Source organism: Macrobrachium rosenbergii, chromosome 10, assembly GCF_040412425.1.
Source record: "Macrobrachium rosenbergii isolate ZJJX-2024 chromosome 10, ASM4041242v1, whole genome shotgun sequence".
Classification (NCBI taxonomy): domain Eukaryota; kingdom Metazoa; phylum Arthropoda; class Malacostraca; order Decapoda; family Palaemonidae; genus Macrobrachium; species Macrobrachium rosenbergii.
Window position 1 is genome coordinate 43707296 of NC_089750.1, and position 19231 is coordinate 43726526.

Below are 19231 nucleotides of genomic sequence, written 5' to 3' on the forward strand. Positions count from 1 at the left end.
ATTGTTTATCAGAGTAAAAATAGCAGTGATATGTTCTTTCATGCCCAGTAGTTTTGATGAAAATACTTTCTCTCCCATTTTAATTACGATCGAGTTTCATCCATGTTGCTGATGCATGATAATTTACAGTATAGTCATTAGCAGCTTGAACATTGTTGTCTCAGCTTCAGCTACAACTTGCAGCTTGGATTTAGCAGTATATTTCCTTGAGGATCTTTTATCCATACTGAAGAAGGGTTTAATGTAAAAATATGTCAGTCCTATTCTACTTAACTTCATTTGTGCCATAACCTATGGTGATTGTTTATTTACCGTACGATGGTTGAAATACATGTAAACGACTATTGTTATCTGATTCTGTTATAAGCAAAACAACAGTTTCTTGGTCGGTTGTTTATGGCTGTACACATTTACACAAGAGTATAACGTTACTAACAATACTTTTATCATTCTTTTTTACTTTTTTAACTAGAAGATGGGATAAAGAGATGGAGGAAAAGTTGTCTATTGTAATTTGGTCTCTCTCACTGCCTGATTATGCTGCTGCCTGCGCCCGCGCAAAATTTAAAAATATTTTAGAAATATTATTGTCATATTGGATTTTGATAGTTTTATCACAAAAAGTGCATTTAGTCATGAAAATGAGATGAAAATACTGTACAGTGAACCCCCGTATTCGCGGGGGATGTGTACCGCACCCCACCGCAAATAGCTAAAACCCGCGAATACTAAAAACCCCTCCAAAAACACTTAGAACTGCCCATTTTGAGAGTTGAAACACAAGAAAAATCCTGTAAAAATGCTTATACCTGAGTATTTTAATAGTTTTATCACAAAAAGTGCTTTAATTCATGAAAATTATATGAAAATACAGTAATTAGTGAATATTTCTCAGTGAAAAATACCGTGAATGGGCGAATTTTCCAAGATTAATGGGTAGATATATTCCACAGAGAAACCCTCAAATGCGTGAGTCCGCGAATTGTGAGAACGCAATAAGGGTGGTTTACTGTATTTAGTGAATATATCTCGGTGAAAAATAACGCGAATGGGCGAGTTTTCCGCAAATAATGGGTAGATATGTTCTAATGAAAAATCCGTGAATACGTGGGTCCACGAATCGTGAGAACGCGAATACTGGGGGTTTACTGTATATTTGTTTGAACTGTCAAATTAAGCTGTGAAATATTAAAAAAGGCTGTTATAAGCTTTTTAGTTTAAGGGATACAAGGTATTTGGCAGTTATAAGCCAGTTATAAGCATTTGTAGAGGGGAGTTTTGCATTTCCGCGGTAGATTCTGGAACCTGCCCCTGCATAAAAATGGGGGAGCACTGTATCTATGAACAAACAAGCTCAATTTCTGCTGTCGGAGAACTTGTTATGCTTATGATTTTTTAAATTTATATTTTATGCTACTATCATCTGTATTTTTAGTGTATTTTGTAATTTTTCTTATTTTTACAACTTAAAATAGAAACTCAGTCATGTGCGTATTGTATGTTCGAATGCACAAACATCATTCTTTGGTGTCAGAGAACTTGCTACAGCTTGTTTTGGTTTGTGTTATTACGCTTACTGTTTTATGTTTTATGCAGTTCTCATTTATATATTTACTAGATTTTCTCAGTTTCTGTTTTTAAAACCCAAAGATAAATGCAGTCGTGTGCGTAGGGTACGTACAAAAGCATTTTACGCCCTTCTCATATACTACGTGTATTTAATTTACGTTATCATTTTTTGTTTTCAAAACCTAAAAGATAAAGTTAATCATGTGCATAGGGTATGCACAAATGCAAACCCATTTGCTGGCTCCAGAGAATTTGCTATAGCTTGTTTTGATTTGTGTTGTTATGCTTATTATTTTTTCAATTATATTTTGCGCTATTCTCATTTATATTTTTTACTGGATTTTCTCAATTTCTATTTTTAAAACTGAAAAGATAAATGCAATCGTGTGTGTAGGGTACGTACGAATGCATTTTACGCTATTGTCATATACTGTGTATATTTAATTTATTTTATAATTTTTTATTTTTAAAACCCAAAAGATAAATGTAATCATGTGTGTAGGATACAAACGAATGCAAAAACTTGTTCCCTGGCACCAGAGAATTTGCTACAGCTTACTTGTTTCGTGTTGTAACGCTTATGATTTTTTAGTTTACAGTATACTTTATGCTATTATCATATCTATTTTTACGGTATTTTTTCTTTTACCACCCAAAAGGTAAGCACAATTGTGTGGGTAGGTATGTATCAACGCACAACTCTTTTTCTGGAGTCGGAGAACTTGCTACAGCATGTTATTATGCATATTCTTTTTTTCATTTACATATGCTATTCACATTTATATTTTTACTGGGTTTTCTCATTTTTTATTTTTACAACATTAAAGATAAACGCAATCATGTGCGTAGGGTATGTACGTATGTTCAAACTTATTTGCTGGCATCAGAGAACTTCCTACAGCTTGTTTCATGTTGTAACTCCTTTGATTTTTTATTTATATTTTATGCATTGTCATTATATTTTTACTATATTTTCTAATTTTTATTTTTACAACCTAAAAGATAAGAACAATCGTGTGTGTAGGGTACATACAAATGCACAAACTCATTCTCTGGTGTCATAGAACTTGCTACAGCTTGGTTTGGTTCATGTTGTTATGCTTATTATTTTTTATATATATATTTTCTGCTGTTCTTATTTATATTTTTACTGGATTTTTTCACCTTCTAGTTTTACAACCCAAAAGATAAACACAATTGTGTTTGTAGGCTTGGTCTTGAGTAGTGTAGGTCTGGTCTAGGCTCCTCTGCCTGTGTGGGTCTGGTCCTGGCATGGACTTGATCTGTGATTGCAGTTTCTATCTGCTTGCTTGGGTCTGGCCATGGCTTCTGACACTTACAATTTTTGGGTGTTTAGTCCAGGGTATCTAGCCTGTCTGTTTTCATGGCTCTGGCACAGCCTTCTTCCTTTTGTGGCTGTCATCGCTGCTGGTTCTTACAAGTCTGTCTGCTTGTGCTGCTCTGGTCATGGCTCCTGACATCATATCAGCATTGGTAACTAGAACAGGTCCTGGGTTGGGAGCATACCTGGCACTGTGTTCTCTGTTTACTAGTTTGGTTCTTATCTCTGGGAAAGGAGGATTTTGGAGACACTAAGCATTTCCTAAGATCATCAAAGAACGTATCTGAGCATGGACATAGGTATGTTTCTGCATTGTGGACCTTTCTGTCCTTCCAATAGGTGGTCTATCTAGCATTTCTTAACTTCTATGTACAAGTGTAGATTTCCTGTATCTCAGTAGGAGAATAGGAAGTGGTAGTAGCAGAATCTTAACTATCAAGCTCTGTAAATGCTCTTGAAGGAAAAGTAAAGAGGATAGTTTCTTTATGAGAATCACTGACAAAATTTCTGCCAAGGGCCTAGATCTTGAAGCAGAAGACTCCATGGCTGAAGGGAACCTGACATTTAAACCATTCGTTATGACTTCCCTTGGCATGATGAAGGTTGCACTTTTATGCTGAGCAATCTGAGCAGTGAAAACAGATGAGTTCAGTGGAACAGACTTGGCTCAGACAACTGCACAATAAATGATGGGCCCTATCAGACCGTAATAAACGCACCTTACAAGCCTTATCATGCTGCACATTATACAGTCTGTATTGTACATTGTAACAAAGATTAAGCAAATAGGGAAATACAAATACGTGTAAAACTCTTCCAGAATTTTGAGAAATGTAATATAGAGGAAAGATACAAACTTGATATACAATGAACTATATATTGAGAAAGGCACAATACCAGATACAAAAAGATAGTAATGATTCGAGAGTTGAGATATTACTACTTCAAGAAAAATGTACTTACGATTAATGAAAACCACACAAAATCAGTTTCCTGACAATAAGAGAAAAATGGAAAAAGTATAAAATTGGGCATACTCCTGTAAATAAAAACAATTAGATAACTAATCATAGAACATACATATTTAATTTACATAAATCTTAATGTCTGCAGTTAAGTGAGTGGATGCTTAATTTTGAAAATGAATTAACTGGCCTACCTTTTGTAGCTATTTATCACTTATCATATAGCACTAGTTAACACCAAAATGCTAAACACACACACACACACACACACACACACACACACACACAAAACCATTAAAGAGAAAGTAGCAGTAGCTGAGCCAAAGTGGCACTTTCCTTGCAAACAGGCATGAAAAAGTACTCATATTAATTCTCTTTCTCCAAATTCTTTTATTGCATAAAAGAAAACAGAAGTTGATGAGAATTGAGTAAATGGATTATGTGATTCAGATTTCCTAGGCAATCCTAGGAAATCAGTTTCTCAAGAATAGGGATTTCAGTGAGCAATATACATTGTGTCACTGTCAAAGAGTGAGGCAGTTGACTGCTGAAGACTCAGGGAGCAGTATGTGCCTGTGCTGGGCTAGCAGCTGACTGAGTTTTCTTTCAGTATTCATTTTGAACTGGGACTGAAGTGTCTGGGATTTTTTAACCACAAAATACAGCACTGATATAAACTCAGCTGCAGTTGTATATTTCATTGTAAATCTTATTTGTTTGTCTTTAAATTTATCATTTCAGAGTTGTGAGAGTGGAAATGAAAGAGAAAGCAAAGCCTCGACCTCTAGCACTTAATACTGTAGAGTTGATGCGTGTTGCCAGTTCTGGTCTTGGAATGGGTCCTCACCATGCTATGACAATTGCTGAGAGATTATACACCCAAGGTTATATTTCATATCCAAGAACAGAGACAACACATTATCCAGAAAATTTTGATCTTAAGTGAGTATAACCTTGTGGCTCCAGTGCCAGGCCTTTGGCCCTAAATACTGTATATCTAGCTATGTGAAAGGTAGTTTGGTTGCAGCCTGTAAATACTTCTAGGTTTTAGGGGAGTTTGGTAATATACCATTGTGTCTTTCCCACATTTAACATGTGAAATGTAAAACTCATTTTTAAGTACTTTGTTTCCTTGCTGTTATCATCAGCGTTATTTTGTATAATGTGGCTGTGTATGACTTTAAATATTTATATTTCTTTGCATTCTGATTAATATTTTCATATATGAAGTAAGACTTTATAAATTTTCTTCTGATGCCAAAGAGGTGCTAGCCAGAATAAAAGAGACATGTTGTATGGCTGTATCTTGCAATCTAGAATTAGCATAGTGCTCTTCTTTTCTTGCAGCCTGTAGCAGTATTTATCGTTAATTCAGTTTATAGTTCTTGGGCTTTAGGTCTTTACTTATATTATTTTGCTAGAAGAAAATGTTTTAAATTTTTTTCCTTCTCTTTCTTACCCTGTAGAGGAGCTTTAAGAATTCAAGATAATCATAGCGACTGGGGTCACATTGTGCGAGATATTTTGAAAGAAGGAATTCAGCGACCCAAGAAGGGTCATGATGCAGGTGATCACCCTCCCATTACACCTATGCGGTGTGCTGACAAAAGCCAGCTAGATCACGATTCATGGCGACTTTATGAGTATATTACAAAACATTTCATTGGTACAGTAAGTATTGCCTGTTCAGTCTTTTCATTTCATCCTAGATTTTACTTAGGGTTTATTGTTGAATGTGTTTCAGCTAGTAAAAGCTACGTTGTTCCTAATGTATTTTGTGAATTAGGATGTTATGCAATTTGTACATTGTGTGAACCAAGTTAGATAATTGACAGTTTCAATATATGAGATGCTGAAGTGTGATTGCCAAGATACTGTGCACGCATCGTATTTTGTTTTACCTAATGTATCGGTCAAAATAATTCAGTGTTTTTATGATACAGAAGCATTTTTTTTATACAGTAGTATTGTTCCTACACAAATGCAAACCTTCTGTCTGTACATAGGATTTTGCTTGTGAGCGCAAGCTGTCATGGCCATTAACTTTCAGATAAGGTCTTTAGCTACTGACAGTAGGGGAAAGCCCTGCCAACTCGTCTGTCTGCACTCCACTTTGCTTTCGGCCGCCGTCGTGTAAAGACGTCTCTACGATTCTCCTTGTTATAGACCCCTCATACTTTGTGTACGTCATGCAGGAAGCATGACTATAATCAAAATGGTCCACGTAGTGAGCGTCAAGTCTGGCCTTACGAACAGTGGGTGGAGTTTGCTCAGGAAAAGAAGTGAGAGAAGAAAGTTTCTCTGTAGTCATCAGAGTGCAGTACCCTGTTGGTGACATTGAAGATTCTCTCTGATTCCTTCTTGCCCCTGGCCAAGCTTCCACCTGCTGTTGCTACTCCTAAGGGAGTGGTTTCTCCTTCGCTGTCTCCTACTGTTTTGTCAAAGAAAGCCAGCATAATGGGGAATGGTTTACCAGTTTGACTACTCTCCAGCAGTCTCCGTTCGCTCGTAGGGGAACTGTCCTTGGTAGGACACTCCTCCTTGGGGCGAATGGAGATGGCCTCATCTAATCTGACTTGTCTTTCAGGTGTTGTGAAGCACTAGGGGCTTAGGGAGCCGAGTGTTGAGGGATTGATCTCCCACTTGAAGGCCTCCAAAGGGAGGGATTGATCTCCCACTTGAAGGCCTCCAAAGGCCTTCCAGTAACTGCTTCGACTGTAACTGTCACTACCTCTATGGTTACGATGTCTATAAGCTTGAAGGCCACCACTCTGTCACTGATAACACCGCACCTGCCTCCGGTAGTGTGCTTACAGGTGTTACCCTCAGCTTCATCATCCCTTGGTGACATATTTCTCCTCACCCTGCTGTCCAAGCCCTGCTGCGACCGGAAGAAGTAGAACAGGAGGAATCGGAAATCATTGTCTTTGTCTTCATCTTCATGTTCATCATCTTCATCTTCATCGTGTGCTGTCACCTCCTCCCCTTCTTCCAAAGCTAGTAATGGGAGATAGAAGATGGCTGCCTCTCCCAGCCGTAAGAAGTCCCGTAGGGCTTCTGACGGCCAGCCTTCTTCCATGGAGAAGGCTATGGGCCTCTCGCTAGTGATACTACCAGTACTACAGCTCCCGTTGCTGTTGGCATGGGAGCACCCACTGCAGACCCCCGCCGCACTGGTACTGGTCCTGGGAAGTCACCTTCCTGGGCCAGTAAGGGTCCCCAGTCTATGGACTTGGGGCCAGCTGCTTCCACAGCCCAGAGAGTGACAGTGAGTAGAGAGCGTGCGGCGCTCACTCACCCCCTTCCCGTTCTCCTAAGGGAACAGATGTAAGGGTCCAGGAAAGGTGATGCCCGCTCACCTTGGGAAGGCAAGAGGAGGTCCACTGTCCAGTCTTCTTCTGTTGTAGAGGCTCCAGCTTCTAAGAAGACTGTAGCACGTCTTCGGAAAAGCCCCCGTTCATGTTCGCGTAAACGGGACTGCTCTCCCTGACATGTACGGCCGTTGTCACTGCTGGTTGACAACCCCCCATAGTACTCACCTACCAAGGCTTCGGCCTCTGACAGGTCTGGTAAGGGTGCTAGGGATCTCTCACCTATCCCCTCCACCTCCTCAGGGTTTTCCAGGAGTCGGACAGGCCTAAGGTTCCAGTCTAGTACCATTCATGCTCCCATCCCAGCCCAACCACAGAAGCATATACTCCGTGTTTGGTCGGGCCGGACCGGTTTTATGCTCGAGTGATAGAGAGATAACCAGGGGGCTCTGGTGAGTGTCACTCTCCTGCAGAGGGAGTAGCCCGGGAAGACTGTGGCCTAGAAGGGCTTAAGGGTCCTATGCCCCAGGACTTGGACACTCCCGAGTTGCAGAGGACTTTTTCTGAGATTGTCTGTTTGATACGGCAGTTTAACGGTCTCGAGGAAGAGACCATGGTTTTCCCCATGGACTGTTCTTCAGCCATTGAGGCTTTTGGGGGACCCCAAAAGGAACCAGTCTTGATGGACTTGCCATGGTCATGACTTGCTGAAGGGGTTAGACCAGGTGAATTCTCGTGTCTGGGTAGGAGAACTCACTTATGTCCACCTGATCATGCAAGACACTTCCTTAATCTCTCACTTGCCAGAGGAAATAGTACTACAATCCCTTGGAGAGGCCTTTGCCAACAAAACAGGTTAACCCAGACCTGGTTCGTCTGTGTCTGAGTTTGCTGGACCTCCTCTGTACAGAAGGAGTTTCCTTTCCCTTTTGCAGCAGGAGGCAGCATCAGTGGAATCGAATGCCATGGCAGCATTCCAGACAGTTTCTTCGACAGATCTCAAGTTCCCTTGCAGTGGCCAAGATTGCTTCTTCCTCTTTGGGGTCTCATGTTTCCGAGGAGGAAGCCGCATTGAGGGACTGGTGTTGTCTGGAGGTAGGGCCACTTCCTACCTGACCCACCAGACAGCTAACCTGTGGGCAAACATGGTGCTCAAGAAAAGAGACACTGTGTTGTCTCAGGTCGCCAGGTTTGTCAGTTTGGAGTTGGCATCGGCACTCAGGAATGGACTGGTACTGTACTGGGTTCCACTTCCCTCTTCCCTAGAGGAGAGGTAGAGGTCATGATGGACAGGCTAAGGATCGAAAATAATGACATGCTTGTTCACCAGGCAGTGGCCAAGACCCCTGGGTCTTTGCGTGGCACTACAGCCTGACCTTTGGGTCAGGCTGGCCCTTCCTCTTCGGGTCCCAGGAAGTCTCAGGCTTCCATGGGCCCCGGAGGAAAACCCAGTCTTCTTCTGCCCCTGCTAGGAAAGGTGCACAGCTGCGCCCTCAGCCCCCTTCCCGTCCTAGGAAAGGGAGCAAGGGTAAGAAGAAGGGAGGAGGATGCTAGGGGTGGCATTCCTCTTCGCTTGCTGCCATTGGTGAGGGGTTTGCCTGTCGAGTCGTTGGGCAACATGGCTGCGATATGGAGCGGAAACCTGGGTAGTGGATGTCCTTTAGGTAGGATATCTACTATCCTTCGAGTTCCTGCCTCCCCTCACCAATGATCTGGTCCGCTTCCAGACTTACGTTCCCGGCTTGCTGAAGGACCTAACCTTGTGGGAAGAGGTGAAGGTGATGCTGAAGAAAAGCACTGCAGAAGTTATGACAAATCAGCCTCCGGGGTTTTACAACCATATTTTCTCGTAGAGAAGATGACGGGTGGTTGGAGACTGGTCATAGATCTCTCTCCGGTTCGTTCACCAGACTCTGTTCAAGATGGAAACAGTACAGTCTGTTCTTGATGCCATCAGGGAGTATGACTTCATGCTCTCAGTGGACTTGAAGGATATGTATTTTCAAATATCCATCCACCAGTCCACTCGCAAGTGCCTCTGCTTTACCCTTGCTGGGACGGTGTTCCAGTTCAGGGCATTTTGTTTTGGGCTCTCAACCGCTCCGAGTGTTCACCTGAGTGGCAGCTTGGGCCCATTCACGTAGGATGTGTCTTCTGAGATATCTTGATGATTGGCTAGTCCTGGCGAGCTCTTGGCCGCAGTTGCTCCAATATTTCGATTTATGGTAAATTTTTGAAAAAAACTTTTTCCTTACGTCCATGCGGTAACTCGGCTGAAAATTTAAGAAATTCTTTTGTCATTTTGTCGTAATTTTTGCATCGTTTTATATTAGCCGTTACATAAAGTTTTATATATGAAAATGTGTGCAATTTCATGTAAAATACAACAAAAAACAACCCATGGTTGTAGCTTTTATCAGTTTGGAAATATTTTCATATAAATCACGATAACTGCCAAAATTTCAACCTTCGGTCAACTTTGACTCGACTGAAATGGTAAAAAAACGCAATTGTAAGCTAAAACTCTTACATTCTAGTAATATTCAATCATTTACCTTCATTTTGCAACAAATTGGAAGTCTCTAGCACAATATTTCGATTTATGGTGAATTTAAAAAAAACTTTTTTCCTTACATCCGCCAGAAATTCTTTAGATCACGCTAATAGTAATGTTTGCACCGTTTATATTAGTCGTTACATAAAGTTTTATATATGGAAATGTGCGTAATTTCATGTAGAATACAACAGAAAATAACTCATAGTTGTAGCTTTTATCAGTTTTGAAATATTTTCATATAAATCACGATAACTGCCAAAATTTCAACCTTTGGTCAACTTTAACTTGACCGAAATGGTCGAAAAACGCAATTATAAGCTAAAAATCTTACACTCTAGTAATATCCAATCATGTACCTTCATTTTGCAACAAACTGGAAGTCTCTAGCACAATATTTCGATTTATTGTGAATTTCTGAAAAAAAAAAAACTTTCCTTACGTCTGCTTGCGGTAACTTCGGCGAATATCTCAGAAATTCTTTAGATCACGTTGTCGTAATGTTTGCATCGTTTACATTAGTCGTTACATAAACTTTTATATATGAAAATGTGCACAATTTCATCTAGAATACAGCAGAAAATAACTCATGGTTGTAGCTTTTATCAGTTTTGAAATATTTTCACAAATCACGATAACTGTCAAAATTTCAACCTTCGGACAACTGTAACGCGACCGAAATGGTCGAAAAACGCAATTGTAAGCTAAAACTCTTACATTCTAGTAATATTCAATCATTTACCTTAATTTTGCAATAAATTGGAAGTCTCTAGCACAATATTTCGATTTATGGTGAATTTTTTAAAAAAATTTTCTCCTTACGTCCGCGCGGTAACTCGGCCGAACATCTCGGAAATTCTTTCGTCACGTTGTCATAATGTTTGCACCGTTTTATATTAGTCGTTACATAAACTTTTATATATGAAAATGTGCGCAATTTCATGTAGAATACAACAGAAAATAACTCATTGTTGTAGCTTTTATCAGTTTTGAAATATTTTCATATAAATCACGATAAATAGAAAAAATTCGACTTTAGGTCAACTTTAACTCGACCGAAATGGTCGAAAACTGCAATTGTAAGCTAAAACACTTACAGTCTAGTAATATTCAATCAATTAGCTTCATTTTTCAACAAACGGGAAGTCTCTAGCACAATATTTTGATTTATGGTGAATTTTTGAAAAAAACTTTTTTTTATGCCCGCACTTTACGAATTCATGCATCATTTTGTGATAATATTTTCTCTGTGTTGCTTTGATCGTTTTACAATTTGTTATATACCAAAATCATTGCAATTTAGTGTACAATACAAAGAAAAAAAAATAACCCGTTAGCTTTAACCGTTTTGCTCACAGCACGATTTGTATACAATTATATATGAAAATGTTTTTTTTGCGCTGTCATATATTTCAATATTTATCTATGATAATGATATTTTTTTCATTTCTGATGGTTGAATACTAAACTTCAGGCAATGACAAAAAAAAGAAGCCATAAATGAACTCTTAATCTTAAAAACTAAGCGTGCTGTGATTTTTTGAAAAAAACTTTTTTTCCGCTTCGGCGCTAACTCCAGAACGCCGCTGGCATACGGGAGACGTTTTTGTAAATAGAGGCTCGGCGTTAGAGGGTTAAGGGCGGGAGTGGGGTCCCAACAAACCACATTCACATCCTTCTACCTTCGGGACATTGCCCACAGGTCCTTGACACATTTTTCTTATGTCCTGTGGTGGCTGCTCAACAAGATGTGTTGCTCACCAGGCTCCCCTAGAGGGACAGGTAGCATCTTGCCTAAGGTGATGGTAGCAAAAGACAGGATGTGTGTGAGTGACTGGCCTCCTCCCTTTTCTCTTTTACCTTTCCTCTCATATGCGAGAGAGAGGTAGGTGGCGAGCTGTCACATGCTGGACTGGAGTGTCATGCAGGTGAGTCTAGATAACTGAGTATCCTGTCTATAATCTAGAGTAGATTATTAGATGCAAGTCCTCTCCCCCTCTCTAGCAAGGGGAGAGAGGGGTTGACAATAAAACAAAGCAATTGGTTTTATAATCCTTTTATTGTCTCTGACGCTATGGGTTCATCCAAGCCTTTTTCTTTGGAATAATGACACAAACTCATTAATTCAAGCCCAGAAGTCTTGGCAGTTGAATATCTCATATGTTCAAAGGACCAGAGGCACGGGATGCCTTCCTCAGCTCTTCAAGACCAGGAAGAGTTTTCCCGATTGGGTAGAACTTCCAGTCGGTTCAGAGATTTACCCAGAATCCACCATCCAAAGGGTAAGTATCCTATAATAAGACTGAAGGTTTGTATTTGTGTGAGAACAAATTGCAAATTTTAAAGTAATTTGTATTTTTCGTAATATACAAACCTGAAGGCCTTTACATTTACAGCCCACCTCAGCCACTTCTCATTCTGGTACCTGGCCCAAAAGGCAAAGTGGGGTGCAGACAGACGAGTGGGTGGGCTTGTCCCCCTACCATCGGTAGCTAATAGCCTTTGAAAGTTAACAGCTGTTCCAGCTCGCATTCGCAAGCAAAATCCTCTGTAAAGACCTTCTGGTTTGTATGTTAGGAAAAATACAGATTACTTTAAAATTTGCAATTTTGTGTAAAACGAAGTCACACCATCCTGCTGTAATTTGAAATGAATGCTCCCATTACATTTGGCAGTACTTTTGAGAAGAATCAGTGAAGGTTTGACAGTTTGTTTCTGTGGAAACCATCTTGCCCAATTCTTCTGGAGCAGATGAAAACATACCTTCCTGCATGGTTACATTTTATGCGGTACTCATTTCTTGTACAGTATTGATTCATGCTTTCATTGGGATGAGTTTATTTATTCACTGTCGAGTGGTGTTGTCAGGGTAAGGGTTCTGATTGCTAATGTTTCACCTTTATAGTTAAATTGTAAAGTTAATGTCATTTGAAGTATAAAAACTTGCTACCTCTGCATGGAGCTGCATCATTGCTTGTATAACCTGTAATTTGTCGTGTTTATCAGGGTTTTGGTGTGTAGTTCAAAGTTTATGTCTCACTGATTTTTTTATTATTTTTTATTATGTAAATATAAAAATTAAAAAAATATCCATTGTAAGAGTTAGGAATTTTGACTTTGTGGTTAGGTTAATGATTAAATAATGTCTCACCTGTATTTTGAATGGCCTATCAGAGTTTTGATCTACAGTTCAAGGCTTATGTCATGATGGTTATTCTTATTATGTGAAGTATCAAAATGTTACAAAAATATGCTTTGTGAGGTTAGAAATTTTGACTCTGTGGGCAGTTTAATGATTGAATAATGCAACAATAAAACTAGCTATCAGATAACTGACCACCCAGTACCTAATAATTACATATAACATGCAGATTCTGTTTCTGTAGTGTATCCTGTTTCTACCACTTATAATAAAATATGACATGAGGTGTGTTTATTGCAATGCTTGGAAATTATAATTTCTAATGTTGTTTTTTATTTTCAGCTCATGCCAGATTGTATATATTTGAGCACTACAATTAACATCACAATTGCTTCAGAAAATTTTAGTATAAGTGGAAAGCAATTGATTGATCCTGGCTTCACAAAGGTAAACAGTGTACATTATTATTTTTAGTTAGATATTTAACAGCCTACATCACTTACAGATATTGTAGTACATATATAAAGTTTTAAAAGTGAATAACATTACCATCAGTCATGCCTTTTCTGCAGTAGCTGTTTGAAGAATGATGTTTGCAACAAAGGAAGAAATTTAATGCTCACTTAGTAATATGGTTTGTAATCGAAAATATTCAAGATGCATTGAAGGAGTTCAAGTGATAGTCTACATATAGGAAAATGGAAATATATTGCTATACTATATATTTGCAAAGCCCCTCCCCCCATCGGGTATAGGGCCTTACCTAAAGTTCTATTGGTATCTTGTTGTCAACATCAGAGTCTCTCTCTCTCTCTCTCTCTCTCTCTCTCTCTCTCTCTCTCTCTCTCTCTCTCTCTCTCTCTCTCTCTCTCTCTCTCTCTCTCTCTCATTACTCAACCTGTCTAAAGGTGTATAAATCAAATCCTAAACTACAACAATAGTTTATTAAGTTAGCTTGATAACAAATCATGCAAAATGAATTTAAGAAGATAGATACTAAATTCATTAAGTATTCTCCCGAAATAAAGAGAAAAATGATGCAAGTTACATATGAAAGGTGGGGATTATTTCCTGTCCCACCATGTTTTAAGGTATCCCCCATTTCATGGAAGTCTGTTACACATAACTTTTAAAGTCATTTCTGTCTACGTTCCATTAAAACGACCACTATCCCCATCGGCCATTTAAATGCTCACTTAACCAGGAGCATATTATCCCCAAAAAATCATGGGTCCATTAAAACATTCATGGGGAAAACGGAACCATCACTAGTAGACTCTAGTTTATAGACACACAAAAATAAATGAGTTATAATGTTAGATAATGTCAAAAAGAATAATCACTAAATAATAATGGTAACACTTGTAAAGGTTAGTAAGTTTAAAGTTCAGTGCTTAAATTCCGCAGAGGGAATTCCAATTCCCTCATGTCCCAACACAAGTCCAGGCACTAATGATTCTCAAAAAGGAATGAAAAACTCTCCACCAGAGTCCTCGCATCTTTGTGATTCCATAACAAACATATGCTTGTATGCTTCCTTTTCATGCCTGTGAAACTGATCATATCCAGACCAAAAAGTTCCTTGCTTAACAACGGAAATCTCCATCACCGACATGTGATGCTGTATCTAAGCGCCCTGTAAATCACTTTCGGGTCGTCGATTTTGCTTTATACTCTTGTGAATGAAACCTCCTTGGTTTCCAACCATATGAACAAATGCTGAATCTCAAAAGTGACTGAACTCAAGGCACTGAATAAACAGACACGTACCCCTACTTGTGAGGTCACTGAATATGACAAGTGTTGGTATGTTATGAATCATCTCCAATATATTTAATATATTATACCAAATTTCCCACTTTGGATTAAGATTAATAGTGTTTTTCTGGAAGAGGAACTTATCCATTGCATTAAATGAGATTCATGGGAAAAAATGTTCAGTAAATAAAGTAAATTACTTAGAAGTACAGATATTGAAACAGGAAATCATAAAGTCAATGAAGTCACAGGAACTTCATAATAAAGTTGCTAGAGCTGCAAATAATTAAATTGTGTGGATATTGTTAGGTAGGTATTATCATATTAGAGTAAACTTTACAAACTTATCATCATTAATACATCCAAGGCCCTTACAGATATTGGAAGTTTGCAAATACAGTAACAAAATAAAAAAACTGTGGATGTAAAATGACAATTTTGTAACTTTTTCTTATTTTGTTACTACACAGTACTGTTTATACTTATAAGTAATGAAGAATACACTTTACATTGCTGTGCACAAAATAAAAACCAAAGTGTACAGTATACTGTATATAAAATGTACAGTAATACTTCGATCTTACACGATTCGAACTTTTCACTGGAACCTAACTAATTGGCATACATGATTTTTTCACAGACACAAGAAATTCTTGAGAAACCCTGCAGAAGTGGTTATGTTTAATTTTTGAAGTAATTTACAAGTTTTCATGCTTTTATGTGTAAAATCTGTATGAAAAATGCATTTCATGCTTTTGTGTAAAACTGTATGAAAAATGCATTTCATGCTTTTATGTGTAAAATCTATATGAAAAATGCATTTCATACTTTTATGTGTAAAATCTGTATGAAAAATACATTTCATGCTTTTATGTGTAAAATCTGTATGAAAAATGCATTTCATGCTTTTATGTGTAAAATCTTCATGAAAATGTATTATTTTTAATTTTGTACATGCATAGATATGATGCAAAGGTAATTTCAGCACATTCAGTTCGTGTACTTTTACAAGAAGTGATACCCATTTGCAAAGTTGCTGCACTTTTCAAAGATAATACCCCTGCAGAAATGCTTGTTTAATGTTTGAAGTACATTTATAAGTTTTCATGCTTTTAACTGTAAAATCGATATGGAAAATTTATATTTATATTTTTGCACATAAATAACATACAAGTGTTATGTCCATTCGCAAAGTCTTTGTCACTAGGGCTTTACATGACCTTGAGATGAGGTTGTTCAGTTACGCTCATTTGATAAAAAGAATTCGTTAATGTAATATCAGAGATGTAACTAAGAGTTGTATAATTGTCATTCTTTGAAAATTACTTTGTTAACCTCGGAGAGAAGTGCTGGTGCAATCTGTATGTGCATGTAATTACAGCACGTTCAGTTGGTGTACTTTTACAAGATGTGATACCCTTTTGCAAAGTTACTGCACTTTTCAAAGATGATACCCCTGCAGAGAGTATGTTTAATTTTTAAGTACTATTTTATAAGTTTTTGTGTTTTTAGGTGTAAAATCAGAATGGTAAATTTGTATTTATATATTTGCGCATAAATACGATACAAAAGCAGTAGTCACTGTATTACAGTATACAGTATGTAAGTATCTCTCTCTCTCTCTCTCTCTCTCTCTCTCTCAATCAATCGTAGTTAGCGCTCAAACATATTTTTACAACTTATTATTTCTCTGTACGTCATTACCTGTACAGTATATAATTTTAAATTGATTGAATTTTACCTGTAATGTAGTACCTTCTATGAACATATGTACATGTTTTCGTTATTTTATTGAATTGTACTGTTGTTATGACTGTGACGCATGAAGTTTTTACCTAGTGACGCAAAGAAAACGGCTTTTACTCTAAGTGAAAAAGAAAATGGCACCCCATAAATTAGGGGTAACATTAGTATACGTACACATCTACCGTAAATGCGCTATTATGAAACTGTGCAGTACTCAATTTTTATGTCAACCATTTATTTCTTTTTTAATGGTAATAAGCTAAATTTTAAATAAAATTACACAAACTTTAGTTCATTTAAAAGTTAGCTTAATACTTTGGGAGATGACTAGGATCATATTTAGTGCTTAAACTCTAGAAATAAACATTTATTAGCATTTTTAAAGACCATGCCAAACTTACACAAAAATTCACCTTGTGCGAGGGCTCCGGAACCTAACCTCGCGTAAGTTAGGGGTATGTCTGTATATAAAAAATTTGACATTCTCTCTCTCTCTCTCTCTCTCTCTCTCTCTCTCTCTCTCTCTCTCTCTCTCTCTCTCTCTCTCTCTCTCTCTCTCTCACCTGTTAGCAATGCTGAAATGAATCCTTTTTTATTTTAAGAATCACCTAGAGAGAGACAGTTTAAGAGAAAGGTGGGCAAGCAAGTGGACGCTGAGTTTACTTCAGTGTGATGCATACATTAACAAATACACATGCATGTATATATATATATATATATATATATATATATATATATATATATATATATATAATATATATATATATATATATATATATATATATATATATATATATATATATATATATAATATATATATATAATATATATATATATATATATATATATATATATATATATATATATATATATATATATATATATATATATATATATATATATATATAAAGTTAAATATACCTTAGTTTTACCAGACCACTGAGCTGATTAACAGCTCTCCTAGGGCTGGCCCGAAGGATTAGACTTATTTTACGTGGCTAAGAACCAATTGGTTACTTAGCAACGGACCTACAGCTTATTGTGGAATCCGAACCACATTATAGCGAGAAATGAATTTCTATCACCAGAAATAAATTCCTCTAACTCTCTTCATCATCCGGCGGTCGGAATTGAACTCGGCCCATCGAATGACGGTCTAAAGCTCAACCGACTCGCCAACAAAGTGCTATATATATATATATAATATATATATATATATATATATATATATATATATATATATATATATATATATATATATATATATATATATATATATATATATATATATATATATATATATATATATATATATATATATATATATATATATATATATATATATATATATATATATATATATATATATATATATATATATATATATATATATATATATATATATATATATATATATATATGTAATATATATATATATATGTATATATATATATATATATATATATATATATATATATATATATATATATATATATATATATATATATATATATATATATATATATAATATATATATATATATAATATATAATATATATATATATATATATATATATATATATATATATATATATATATATATATATATATATATATATATATATATATATATATATATATATATATATATATATATATATATATATATATATATATATATATATATATATATATAATATATATATATATATATATATATATATATATATATATATAATATATATATATATATATATATATATATATATATATATATATATATATATATATATAAATATATATATATATATATATATATATATATAAATATATATATATATATATATATATATATATATATATATATATATATATATATATATATATATATATATATATATATAATATATATATATATATATATATATATATATAAATATATATATATATATATATATATATATATATATATATATAAAATATATAATATATATATATATATATATATATATATAATATATATACAGTGGTACCTCAGTTTCACGCTAATCCGTTCTAGAAGGAATGTCGAGATTCGATTTTTGTCGAATTCGAATCAATTTTGACCATAAGAAATAACTGAAAATGGATTAATCCGTTCCTGACCACCAGTCACTACTCCAACCTTGTCTTTTATACAAAACACTATACACATTACAATTAAATAAGTTCAGAGTTAAATAACTTACCTTATTAGAAGTCTTCTTACAGTTTTAAATGCATACTGTATCAAAAAAATTGGCCTACCAGTGGTAGACCGAGTGCTGCAGGCTAGGCTAGGCAGCCCATATGCACTCCAGAATGTACTGTAACGGGTACGCACAAAAACTGTTGTTAATGATAAATACAATGAAAAACAAGCCTGGTCATTACATTAAATTAATAAAACAATATTAAAAATAAGCCGAATGTACTGTAGAGTCTGTTATAAAAATTAAGAAAAATGTCTTAAGTTACGTCGGCATCGGCAGCTTGTGGCAAGCGCGAATGTAAACAAACCAGAGCGCCGTCCTGGTGGCATATCGCGGTACTACTGTAATTACATAAACATTGTGTACGTTCAGGATTGTATTAATTTATGGTAAATTCCATTCAGAGTCTACTGTAATGTATAAAATCACTGCTTTAAGTGCTTTTAAATGTGCGTGGGAAGAACGCCACCAACAACGCCAACTAGCGGCGGCGTTACCGAAACACTTTTGTTTACAAACATCATATGTTTCGTCGACGGGTCGGATCGCGTCGGGTTGGATTCCGGTTTGTTGTTCGGGAACCGGCGCAAAGTTTACTCGGCATTTCGTGTCG

The 19231-nt window shown here is 36.1% G+C and overlaps 1 protein-coding gene across 1 annotated transcript in view; it reads left to right on the forward strand.

Moving 5' to 3' along the window:
* Positions 1-19231, forward strand: part of Top3beta (topoisomerase 3-beta) — a 306736-nt gene that overhangs the window by 74949 nt on the left and 212556 nt on the right. The window contains 3 exon segments of the mRNA XM_067110195.1: positions 4618-4818; positions 5343-5547; positions 13226-13330. Of these exon segments, the coding sequence (XP_066966296.1) occupies positions 4618-4818; positions 5343-5547; positions 13226-13330 (511 nt within the window).